Below are 13,491 nucleotides of genomic sequence, written 5' to 3'. Positions count from 1 at the left end.
CCTTTTGAATGTAAGTTTCAACTTTTTTTTTTTTTTTTTTTTTTGAGACGGAGTCTCGCTCTGTCGCCCAGGCTGGAGTGCAGTGGCCGGATCTCAGCTCACTGCAAGCTCCGCCTCCCGGGTTTAGGCCATTCTCCTGCCTCAGCCTCCCGAGTAGCTGGGACTACAGGCGCCTGCCACGTCGCCCGGCTAGTTTTTTTGTATTTTTTAGTAGAGACGGGGTTTCACAGTGTTAGCCAGGATGGTCTCGATCTCCTGACCTTGTGATCCGCCCGTCTCGGCCTCCCAAAGTGCTGGGATTACAGGCTTGAGTCACCGTGCCCGGCCTTAAGTTTCAACTTTAAGTCATTTATTTGTTCCTGTATCTGATTGTTGGCTTTTAGAAGCAGCCAGACCAGTTCTGGAACACTTTGCTGCTTAGAAATTTCTTCTGCCACATGCCCTACCTAAGTCCTTACTCTTATGTTCAACCTTCCACAGATCCCTAGGAACATAGACACAGATGCAGCCAAGTTCTTCGCTAGTTTGTAACAAGGGCGACCTTTGCTTCAGTTCCCATTGATTTCCTCACTTCCATCTGAGACCATGTCAGCCTGGCCTTCACTGTCCATATTCCTATCTGCATTTTGGTCACAACCATTGAACCATTCACTGAGAAGTTCCAAACTTTCCCTTGTCTTCCTGTCCTCTTCTGAGTCCCCCAAACTCTTCCAACCTCTGCCTGTTACCCTGTTCCAAAGCTGCTTCCATGTCTTTACGTATATTCATAATAAAATGCCCTATTCCATGGTGCCAATTTTATGTCTTAGTCTGTTTTTGTTTTGCTATAAAGAAATACCTGAGGCTGGGTAATTTACAATGGAAAGAGGCTTAATTGGCTCATGGTTCTGCAGGTTGTACAGGAAGCAAAGCACCAGCATCTGCTTGGTTTCTGGTAAGCCTCAGGGAGCTTTTACTCATGGCAGAAAGTGAAGTGGGAGCAGGTGTATCCCATGGCAAGAGACAGAGCAGGAGAGAGAAAGGGAAGGTCCCAGACCCTTTTAAATAACCAGAGCTTGAGTGAACAGATTGTGAACTCATTTATCATGAAGGGGATGGTGCTGAGTCATTCATGAGGGATCTACCCCCATGATCCAATCACCTCTTGCCAGGCCTCCACCTCCAACATTGGGAATCACATTTCAACATGAAATATGGAGGGGACAGAACATCCAAACTAGATCACCATCCAATGTATTACTGGGGGAATGTTTCCAGTGGTGAGTAGTAGGACTGTGATCTTGCCTTGTCTATAACAGTTTTCTTAATTTCTTCCTTATTTCAGAAATCATTTTCAGAAGCTTCTTAAAAATGCCCTGTTTAATTAAATCAACTTTCTAGTAGGCGCACTATAGTCTAGCTTCATTCAAGGCTGGTGTTGGGGTATTGAGAGTAGAGGTGGCAAATATACAGCACTCCTGTGCTTTCCTTTGCCTCTGCACACATCACAAAGGTGTCATGGCATCACAGCACTGCCTCCCAAGGTGCTTGGGTTACACTTCTTATCACAGTGAAGCATGTTGGAGAAAGCATTGACTAGCAAAACCTTCTGGATCCACTGTAAATATTGTTCATCAGCCGAGTGCTGAGTAATTGTTGAGTGGAATGCAAGGTTACTCTAGCTATTTTAAGTTCTGGTTAAGTGTTGTACAGTGGGCTTTAAAATTTAGGTGACGTGAGAATAGGAAAACATCTTTTTAGGAATGTTGAGTTGCTCAATGAGGATACTTCTCTATAGAGAATGAAACCAAACCTCTGCAAAGGAGGATTAAACTAGGAATATGTAGGGGCAGGGCTAAGAGTCTTCTAAAGAAATAATTTACAGTCAGATACAATACCAATGGATGAGACCCTCCAGTTACAAAATGGTGATTTTAATTTTTTTTTTAAAGCATGGACTCTTTTAATACATAAAATGTAGTTTGAAAATCATTGTTCTAAAAATCATGAAACTTAATTGTAATAATTTTTACATAGAAAAATTTTAAAGCGGGTATAACAACACTTTAGTAAAAAGAAAATATAGACTTAATTAATATAGACTTAAAAGTTTCTTAATCCTTTAACTTCGAACAATAGGATTTGGTTATATCCCTTAACTATGTGTTTTACATTTCTTGCAAAATATGCATATTGATAAATTAAGGAGGCTATAATTAATTCACTTACCAAAATGATGACTTTAGTTCTAAAATAGTTGATATGATTATATTTTAATAATTGTATGGAAGAGTTGTCTCTGAAGGCTATTGTGCTTCATAGAAATGAAATTATGCCCTTGTCTTGTTGAAGAATACTTACTCTATTCTTCCCTCTCTATAAGAGAAGGAGTGAGGAGATTAGGAAAGAGAAGGAAGGATGCGTAGCTCCAATTCTGTCTTGTGATTATATTGAAATTCAGATTAAGTATTGCTAGTGTGCATTTTGTTTTGCACTCTGGCAGTTTAGCCTGTAATTGATTCTTGTTCATGGATTTAAATATGAAGAACAGACAATAAAAGTTATCAATTAGTGTGGTATAACTGGTTTCTGCTATCATTTTTAATTTTTTGAGTTACTTTTCTTTTGGTTCAGATGATGATGATGATGATGATGATTACTATTTTGAGACGTAGTCTTGCTCTTGTCACCCAGGCTGGAGTGCAGTGGTATGATCTCGGCTCACTGCAACCTCTGCTTCCCAGGTTCAAGCAATTCTCCTGCCTCAGCCTCCTGAGTAGCTGGGATTATAGGTGCCCGCCACCACACCTGGCTAATTTTTGTACTTTTAGTAGAGGTGGGGTTTCACCATGTTGGCCAGGCTGGCCTCGAACTCCTGACCTCAGGCAAACTGCCTGTCTCGGCCTCCCAAAGTATTGGGATTACAGGTGTGAGCCACTGCGCCTGGCCTATTTTTTTTTTTAATGAGCATCTCTTCTGGTGTCATGAATATAACTTCTTCTTTGTAGGGACATTAATTATAGCCTTTTGACCTTTTCTTCTGTTCTCTACATTGTGTTTAGTCCTTCAAGTTGCATTCTTCCTGCTTGCCTTGGCTTTGTTCTTTCATCCTAGAGGCTGTGATCATAGGCTGTTCATTCATATTTAAATGTGAAGCATGTAATTCCGTGTCACTGGGAATGGGCCATTTCAGTTGAGTTTCACTGTGGGATAATGTTGTAGAGACCTGGCTTTTTCTCTGAGGCTATTTAGTTTTTTCCAAAACTAATGTACTGGACTCCTGCCTGGAGTGATACATAGATGAAGCTGGAAACCATAATTCTCAGCAAACTAGTGTTCATCTATTTCATGTTTTGCATAATCATCCTCTTTTCACACTACAGTCCTGGTCTCCACGGTCCCTGATACCTAGTGTGGAGCCTCTTGTTCCACTTTTTTTTTTTTTTTAAATAGAAAAACCACATGCCAGAGTGCAGTAGGGGTAACCCATCAGGAAAAGAATTGGGTGCCACTGCCCTCATTTACTTTTAATCACCCCTCATGCTTTACAAACCCTGTCCTCCTGGTACCTGATGCTGCAATTTCTTTTCTTTTTTTTTTTTTAATTATACTTTAAGTTCTGGGGTACATGTGCAGAACGTGCAGGTTTGTTACATAGGTGTACACGTGCCATGGTGGTTTGCTGCACCCATCAACCGATTATCTATATTAGGTATTTCTCATAATGCTATCCCTCCCCTAGCCCCCCACCCCACAAGAGGCCCCCGTGTGTGATATTCCCTGCCCTGTGTCCATGTGTTCTCATTGTTCAATTCCCACCTATGAGTGAGAACATGCAGTGTTTGGTTTTCTGTTCTTGTGTTAGTTTGCTGAGAATGATGGTTTCCAGCTTCATCCATGTCCCTGCAAAGGACATGAATTCATCCTTTTTTATGGCTGCATAGTATTCTATGGTCTATATGTGCCACATTTTCTTTATCCAGTCTGTCATTGATGGGCATTTGAGTTGGTTCTAAGTCTTTGCTATTGTGAACAGTGCCGCATTAAACATACATGTACATGTGTCTTTATAGTAGAATGATTTATAATCCTTTGGGTATATACCCAGTAATGGGATTGCTGGGACAAATGGTATTGCTCGTTCTATATCCTTGAGGAATCGCCACACTGTCTTCCACAATGGCTGAACTAATTTACACTCCCACCAACAGTGTAAAAACCTTGCTATTTCTGCACATCCTCTCCAGCACCTGATACTGCAGTTTTTGAACTTTTTGGAAGTCCAGTGACTTGAACTGGTTTTCTCCTGAGTGGTGCCTTCTCTGAGGCATCTGAAGTTCTAATTTCTGAGCACTGCTTATTCCCCGCCGTCTGCTTTCCATTTCTCACAGATTTGTTCATGTCTCTTCTCTGCTTTAATATCTCTCCAATTTGCTTTACCCTGTGGGTTTTACCATTTAAAAATAGTTTTATTCACATTGTAGTGGTGTTTCAAGAGGCAGGGAAATAAACATATATGTGTAATCTGCCATGTTTAATGTAAATTTCTTCCTCTAACACACTGGAACTTAAGGTCCATCTCAAGTCCCACACTTTTCATGAAAGCTTTTGCCTGTAACTCTAGATACCATTGATGTTTCCTGATCTTTATCACAAAACAAAACAAAAAAATGCCTGTTTTCACTTATTTGTCATGTATTTGTTGCTGTAGCCATACAACAAAATTAATAATTTTTCTTAATATCTTCTCTTGTTTTTAAAAGTTTAAATCACTTACAACTTTAAAAAGAACTATATTTCAATCCCATTCAGTTTGGTTTACTCATTTTACTTATTAAACACCCATTATATAGACAGCATGGGCTGGTTATCCCAGGGGAATATCTAAAGATCTGTCGGCCCGGTGCAGTGGCTCATGCTTGTAATCCCAGCACCACCTCGGGAGGCTGAGGTGGGCGGATCACCTGAGGTTGGGAGTTTGAGACTAGCCTGACCAACATGGAGAAACCCCGTCTCTACTAAAAATACAAAATTAGCCAGGTGTGGTGGCGCATGCCTGTAATCCCAGCTACTTGGGAGGCTGAGGCAGGAGAATTACTTGAACCCGGGAGGCGGAGGTTATGGTGAGCCGAGATTGCGCCATTGCACTCTGGGCTGGGCAACAAGAGTGAAAATCCATCTCAAAAAAAAAAAAAAAAAAAAAAAGATCTGTCTCCTAGAGGCATGTGGTCTTGTGGGAGTAACTTAGATAACCATGAGACAGATGTTCGGGGCGGCGGGGGGTATGACAGGGAAGAGGTGGGGAAGCCTAGCATTGTTCAGTCAGGGGAAACAAATGACCAAACTTTCCTAAGTGGGAAAGCTCTGAGCTTTATTCAGGTAAGGATGCGTTTAACTTCACAAAATTCAGGGTTTCTGTAAAAGAGTAGTACGTGCACCTGGTGAGCGATTTTATTTTTGCCATAGTAGTTATTTGGACACAAGGCAGGCCCATCTATGTACTTCTTGCCACTGGGCAGAGAGGACTGCCTGGCATGATACACATGTTTCATAAGTGTTTGTTAAATTCATGAATGGAAAAACTTTTTGGGATCAGGCGTTTTAAATATATTGCCTTCTTATACATACTAAAAAATAAACTGAAAGATGTTTTTCCCCCCGAATCCAGATTTTCCTTGCTGCTGCTTAACTTGGAGGAGTACTACTTTGAACAGCATAGAGCCAATCACATTTTGCACAAGGGCAGTCACCATGAAAGGTAAGGAAGCTTCGATATCTCCATGGACAGACAAACCTTTCTGATATTGATACTTTTAAAGTTAAATGTGTGATCATAAATAAGTGTTAACTAAAGAAAAAAATTAGGCTTTAAAAAAATTAAAGTAAATTTTATTTAGATTTTTATTGGAGGTTGTAACCCAGGGGAGTCTTGTGGAGAGTTTTTGCTATGTTTATTATTTTATCTCCCATGAAGTTTTTTTCATCTTTTCTCTTATTAGGGAAGTAATGAGAAGAGTGTATTTAAAAGTTGTAATTGTAACTTGAAACATTTTTCAAAGCTGAAAAGCATTTGTTTTAATTCTGGGGTTGTGGATATCTTAAGCTTGATTGGACTCCAATCCATCCCTTCTTTCTTTTCTTGCATCCCTCTTATAGTTATGCAGTATCTTTTGCTCTCAGTTGTTTGGGTGACATTGTTATAAAGTAATGATTATAAACCACAAGAGTGGTATAAAATCAGCACTTTCAAATTGAATAATGCGATTTGAACTAGAAGCAAGATCTGATTTCTCAATATCTTAATAACTATTACTCATAACTATAAAAACAGATTCTTTGACTTTACCTTTTGAAAGCTATGTACAAAAGCGTGTAATGAAGCTTTTTGTTTGCTTATAATGGCAACTTATAATTAACTAAGATGAAAATTGTTCCAGCAAAAATGTATCTGCTAATGATTTCCTTTTGGGAGGTTACTTAACTACTATAAGCCATAACTTAGAAAATTCTTTGACAGTAGATAAATCCATTTATTTTTATTATTCTTCAGGTTTTATCCTTAAAGGATAAAAAACATGTGGTATTTGTTTAAATACAAGCTAAAGTAAAAATTACCTGTTTTTTTTGTTTGGTAGCTTATGACATACGTATTTCCTTGGCGTTCAATCAAATTAGATAACTATTCATCGCTGAACACAGCACCTTGCTGTCTTATCTCTGGAATTTTGCTCATATTCTTTTCCCTCATTCCGTATCTTTTTTCCTTCCAACATTCTTCTATCGTATATCATCATAATGCCTTGCTTAAAATTAAATGTACTTGTTTATTATTAAAATACAACTACAGGTAGCAAACTGAAACCTGTTTTTATAATTTTAAAGTAACTATTAGGGCAAAATGGTACAGCCCCATGTAGATGTATTTGGTAATATCTGGTAAGATGACATGTGCATGAACCTACTGACCTAGCACTGCTACTTCTAGGATACAATTTCAAAGAGACACTGGCAAATATATTAATGGACATATGCACAAGGTTGTTTACTATAGCACTACTTGTACTAGCAAAAGACTAGGAACAGTCCTACAGGAGACTGACTGAACTGACTGATAAGGAATGGCCACATGATGGAGTACTATGCAGGTTCAACAAGGAATGAAGTTGTTTGTAATGCTGTGAAGTGATCTGTACATGTATTAAGTGTAAAAAGCAAGGGGCAGAATACTGTGTGTCATAAGCTACTTTTGTAAGAAGGGGACAGCTTTATCATTATGTTTTTAAAAATCGGAGGCAAAAACTAAAAGGTAGTGGAGATGGTTATCTACACAGAAGAGGGGAAGGATCAGGAGAACAATATAGAGATGGAACGAGGACTTCTCCAAATGTACCTTATTTTATAACTTTTGTTTTGGACCCATATAAATATTTTATAGATTTTTACTACACTTTATCCTAGCTAAAAGGCTGAGAGGCCATCTTTTGTGATTTTAAATATAGAATTAAATTTAAAAAGAAACAGTAAGGCCAGGTGTGATGGCTCATGCCTGTAATCCCAGTACTTTGGGAGGCCAAGGCTGGCGGATCACTTGAGGTCAGGAGTTTGAGATCAGCGTGGCCAATGTGGTGAAACCTCGTCTCTACTAAAAATACAAAAATTAGCCAGGTGTGGTGGTGCACCCTTGTAATCCCAGCTACTTGGGAGACTTTTTTTTCCAGCTTTACTGAGATATAATTGATGAATAAAAATTGTATATATTTAGGGTATACAATGTGATGTTTTGATACATATACACATTGTGCAGTGATGACCACAATCAAGCTAATTATCATATCCATCACCTCACAGGTACCTTTTGTGTGTGTGGGAGTAAGAACATATAAGATCTACTTTCTGAGCCAATTTCAAGTGTACGATACCTGTATGGACTGTAGTCAATAGCTCCACATTAAATCTGCAGAACTTATCCTGGATAATGGACAATTTGTACACTTTGCCCAGCATCTCCCCTTTTCTTCCACCCATACCCCCTTTAATTTCGTAAAGTTAAACTTATTCTTGTCTGAACAAAGCTCTGAGCTTTCCCACCTAAGGAATTTTTGTAAGTTCCATTCTAGTCTCTTCTTTGAATTCAACTCTTGTAGATTCTACATGAAATCATGTAGTATTTGTCCTTCTGTGGCTGGCTTATTTTGCTTAGCATAATGTCCTCCAAGCCCATCCACATGGCCACAAGTAACAGGATTTCCTTCTTTTTTGAGGCTGAATAATATTCCATTGTATGTATGTATATATGTTTATTTTTATATGTTTTATATTCATATATATAATATTTATTCATTCATCTATCAATGGACACTTAAATTGACCCCAAATCTTGGCTACTGTAAATAATACTGTAATGAACATGGGCATACAGATACATCTTCAACATACTGATTCCATTTGCTTTGGATGTATACCTAGAAGTGGGATTGCTGGGTAGTATGGTAGTTCTATTTTTAGTTTTTTGAGGAACCTCTGTACTGTTTTCTTTAATGGCTAAACCAATTCACATTCCCACCAGCAGTATATAAGGGTTCTCTTTTCTCCACGCTCTTGCCAACATCTGTTATCTTTTGTTTTTTGATAATAGCCATCCTAACAGGTGTGGGGCAATAGCTCAGTGTGGTTTTGATTTGTTTTTCTCTGATGATTAAGGCTGCTGAGGATCTTTTCATATGCTTGTTGGCCATTTGTATGTCTTCTTCTTCTTCTTCTTTTTTAATTGAAAAGGAATCTCACTGTTGTCACACAGGCTGGAGTGCAGTGGCATGATCTCTGCTCACTGCAACCTCCGCCTCCTGGGTTCAAGCAATACTCCTGCCTCAGCCTCCCAAGTAGCTGGGCCTACAGGTGTGTGCCACCACTTCTGGCTAATTTTTTTGTATTTTTAGTAGAGATGGGTTTTCACCGTGTTAGCCAGGATGGTCTCGATCTCCTGATGTGATCCACCCGCCTCGGCCTCCTAAAGTGCTGGGATTACAGGCGTGGGCCACTGCACCCAGCCATTTGTATGTCTTCTTTTGAGAAATGTCTATTCAAATCTTCTGCCTGTCTTTTAATAGGCTATTTGTTTTCTTATTATACTGTCGAGTTGTTTGAGTTTTTAATGTATTTTGGATATTAGCCCCTTATCAGAAGTATGATTTTCTTTCTTTTTTTTTTTTGAGACGGAGTCTCGCTTTGTCATCCAGGCTAGAGTGCAGTGGCACTATCTTGGCTCATTGCAAGCTCCGCCTGCTGGGTTCACGCCATTCTCCTGCCTCAGCCTCCGAGTAGCTGGGACTACAGGCATGCACCACCACGCCCGGCTAATTTTTTGTATTTTTAGTAGAGACGAGGTTTCACCGTGTTAGCCAGGATGGTCTCGATCTCCTGACCTCGTGATCCGCCTGCCTCGGCCTCCCAAAGTGCTGGGATTACAGGCGTGAGCACCGTGCCTGGCAATGATTTTCAAATATTTTCTCCCATTCCATAGGTTGTCTTTTGACTTTTTATTTATTTTTCTTGCTGTACAGAAGCTTTTTGTTTTATGTAATCCCATTTGTGTACTTTTGCTTATATTGCTTGTGCTTTTGGTGTCATGTCCAAAATATTGCCCAGACCAATGTTGAGAAGCTTTTCCCTATTTTTTCTTTCAGCAGTTTTACAATTTCAGGACTTACATTTAAGTCTTCAGTTCATTTCAAGTAGATTTTTATGTAGGGGATGAGGTAAGCATTCACTTTTATTTTTTTCCACGGGGATATCTAGTTTTTTCAACACCATTTATTAAATAAACTACCCTTTCTTCATTGTGTGTTTTTGGCACCTTTGTGGATGATTAGTTGACTGAATATATGTGGATGTATTTCTGTTTTCTCTATTGTGTTCCATTGGTGTGTATGGCTGTATCATGCTGTTTTGATTAATGTAGCTTTGTAGCATATTTTGAAACCAGGTAGTTTGATGCCACCAGTTTTGTTCTTGTTCAAGATTACTTTGGACTGGGCATGGTGGCTTGCACCTGTAATCCCAGATAGTCAGGAGGCTGAGGAGGGAGGATCACTTGAGGCCAGGAGTTGGAGACTAGCCTGAGCAACCTAGCAAGACCCCATCTCTCAAAAAACTAAAAATTAGCTGGGCATGGTGGTACACACCTGAAGTCACAACTACTCGGAAAACTGAAGCAGGAGGATTGATTGAGCCCAGTTTGAGGCTGCAGTGAACTATAATCATGCTACTGCACTCTGGCCTGGGTGACATAGTGAGATCCCGTTTCTTAAAATGAAGCAAAACAGATTGCTTTGGGTATTTTATTTTGTGGTTCTGTATCAATGTTAATTTTTTTTCTGTTTCTGTTAAAAATACCATTGGGATTTTAATAGGGTTTGCTTTTAATTTGTAGATTGCTTTGGAAAATATGGACATTTTAGCAGTGTTAATTCTTCCAGTCTGTGAACACCAGGTATCTTTCAATTTATTTGTGTTGACTTCAGTTTCTTTTATCAGTGCTTTGTAGTTTTCAGTGTACAGATTTTTTCCTCCTTGGTTAAATTTATTCCTGTTTTATTTTTCTTTTGGTGCTTTTATAAATTGAATTGTTTCTGTAATTTTTTTTTTTTTGGATAGATCATTGTTAGCATATAGAAATGCAATGCTGGTTTTTGCGTATTGATTTTGTGTTCTTCAGTTTTACTGAATTTGTTTGTTGGTTTGAATAGTTTTCTTTGGTAGAATCCTTAGGGTTTTTTTAATATATAAAATCTATTATTTGCAAACAGAGACAGTTTAATTTTTCCAATTTGGATGCCTTTTCTTTCTTTTACTTGCCAAATTGCTCTGGCTAGGATTTCCAGTACTATGTTAAATAGTAGCGGTAAGAGTGGGCATCTTTGTGCTGCTTTTCTCTTTAAATGACAGTATTTCTTATCCCTATCATTTGAAAAGGTCTAGAAATAACTCAGTAGCAATTGGCACCAAGAATATGGTCTCTTAATACCACTTCCCACTGAAAGGATGGGGGTTCTTTGGAGAAATGGCTGATTCTACTTCAGAGGCAGGAAATGTGTGAGATGAACCTGGGACATCCTGTCATACTGGCAAGTTAGGAAGGTATCAAAGACTACTGTAAATGAATTAAAAGGATGCAGGAGCAAGTAAAAGAGGCTAACACTGGGCCAAAAATGGGACAGTGTAAGCATCAAAACATAATAACCTCTGCAGTGGATTGAAATGTTTCATAAATGTTAAAATTCATGAGTACGTAATTTTATAAATGTGTGTGTGTGTGTCTGTGTGTGTGTGTGTGTGTCTGTGTGTATGTATAATCTTAATCAGTTACCCTCAAAGGAAGACAACAACGCATTTTTGTGACACTTGATAAAGGTAAAGAATAAAGCATTTTTGTTATTTTCCTTGTACAAATTGTACTTCAGGGTAGCCAAATTGCTGATAAGTAAAGTTGTTCTTTGTTGATAAATTCTAGCTCATAACATAGAAGGAATGATAAAATGTCAATGCCTAATGAAAGAATGGATTCACAGCAGGGCTTGGCAAACTACAGCCCTTGGGCCACATCTGAGCTGCCACTTGTTCTTTTAAAGTTTTACTGGAACACAGCCACACCCATTTGTGTACATACTGTGTGTGGCTGCTTTCCCTATAACGGCAAAGTTGAATGGTTGTGACCGAGACCACATGGCCCACAAAGCAAAAATATTTACTGTCTGACTCTTTACTTAAAGTTTACCAGCCCTTGATCTAGATAGTAATTTTCAATGGCTGCTAAAACCTTTAGGTGAGAGAAGCTGCTGGGAAATTTTGTAATGGATATATGGAGATTGATGTCACCTGATCCTCCTGGTGCCTCTGGATGCGAAGGCAGTACCCGTGCACTACGTCTGAAAGTATTCTTGTCGGAAGATCTTATAAATAATTTGGAAGCAATGCATAGGTTGGAAGAATACCACAGTGATGCATTCAGCCAAATTCATAATGTGGGAAAATTATTTTAGGTTAAGAGACGTAAAAGACATGTCAACTAAATGTAAAATGGACTTCGTTAGGATTTTGATTTGAGGCAACTGGCTATGAAAACACATTTATGAAATAGAAAAATTTCAACACTGACTGTATACATGATAACATTAAGGAATTACTAATTTTTTAGAGTGTGTTCATGATTGGTCACTTATTAAGAGAGCCTGTCTTCAGAGATTTTTGCTAAAGTATTTATGGATAAAGTATATGATGTCAGTAATTTTCTGTGTTATTCAGCAGGGTCTTGGGGTTATACACAAGACAAGAATGACCACATATTGACAATTGCAGTGCTAGGCCATTGGTACATGGGAGTTTTCTATTCTTTTTGTGTATGTTTAGACATTTCATAAAAGTTTTTATGTTACTATTGGGTAATTTTGGGTATTTGAAAAATAAATGCAGTTAACAACTTGGAAAAATGATATGAAATGATATAAAATTTCAAAAACCCTTTGAGAAAGAATTGCAAACTAAATCGTGACCTTCAGTAGGATGGGCCTTCTCAACTATTCAGTACATATATATTGATCACTGAAAATAGAAAACTAAAGTAAACATTTACTGCACACAAAAGAACAGGCAGTGTTACTCTCGGGTGGGGTGAGTGTAGGCATTTTCAGTCTGTAAGACTATATCTCACTGTGATGTTTCTTGGATACATTAACTTTCTAGCCAATAGATACTGTAAACTATATGGAGATACACATATAAATCAAAGAAGTTAACTTGAAAAATCTCTAACATTTGAAATGTAAATGCCAGTATGAACCACTATTCTGTGTTTTGTTTTACCAGTTAATCTAAAAATAGAGAGTTTCTCTTTATATGCATTGTTGATCTTTTATTATGCGATGCTTTAGTAACCTGCTTTCTAATTAAAATGTACTATGATTGTCTTGTGATTTTTGTTATGCTCATCAAACAATCTGCTGTACTTGGATCCCTAGGAAAATCAGAGGCTCCTTAAAAATATGTTCAAAATCAGCGATTTTTGAACCAGATGCAATATCCCAGCCCATCATCAAGGTAAACACATTTTAAATACAAACAGAAACATTCCTATTTTTTTTGTGTACGTCTTATGTTTCCTGATTTTTATAATATTTCTCTCAATTTTATACAGATTCCTTTGAGAGACTGTATAAAAATAGGAAAGCATGGAGAAAATGGAGCCAATAGACACTTCACAAAGTATGTCATTTTCACCACTGTTTAATTTTACTTCAACCAAAAAGCTGTATATATTTAATGACTTTTATCTGCATTTTAGGGCAAAATCTGGGAGTATTTCACTCATTTTCAGTCAGGTAAGCACATAATAAATATTTTTTCCTAATCTGAATGAACATTCATATATATGTGCATGAGTGAAATTATTTGTTTGTAGAGATATCAGATGAAGACCATGGAATAGAATTCAAATGCTTTTAGAATTCAGTCATTGAG

The 13,491-nt window shown here is 38.0% G+C and overlaps 1 protein-coding gene across 1 annotated transcript in view; it reads left to right on the top strand.

Moving 5' to 3' along the window:
- The window catches only part of NSMAF (neutral sphingomyelinase activation associated factor), a 75,816-nt gene that overhangs the window by 10,317 nt on the left and 52,008 nt on the right, over positions 1 to 13,491 (top strand). The window contains 4 exon segments of the mRNA XM_023222366.2: positions 5,648 to 5,737; positions 12,993 to 13,071; positions 13,169 to 13,236; positions 13,316 to 13,352. Coding sequence (XP_023078134.2) covers positions 5,648 to 5,737; positions 12,993 to 13,071; positions 13,169 to 13,236; positions 13,316 to 13,352 — 274 coding nt within the window.

The sequence above is a fragment of the Piliocolobus tephrosceles genome, chromosome 7 (genome assembly GCF_002776525.5).
Source record: "Piliocolobus tephrosceles isolate RC106 chromosome 7, ASM277652v3, whole genome shotgun sequence".
In the NCBI taxonomy this organism is placed as follows: Eukaryota; Metazoa; Chordata; class Mammalia; order Primates; family Cercopithecidae; genus Piliocolobus; species Piliocolobus tephrosceles.
This window is presented reverse-complemented; position numbering and strand designations above follow the sequence as displayed.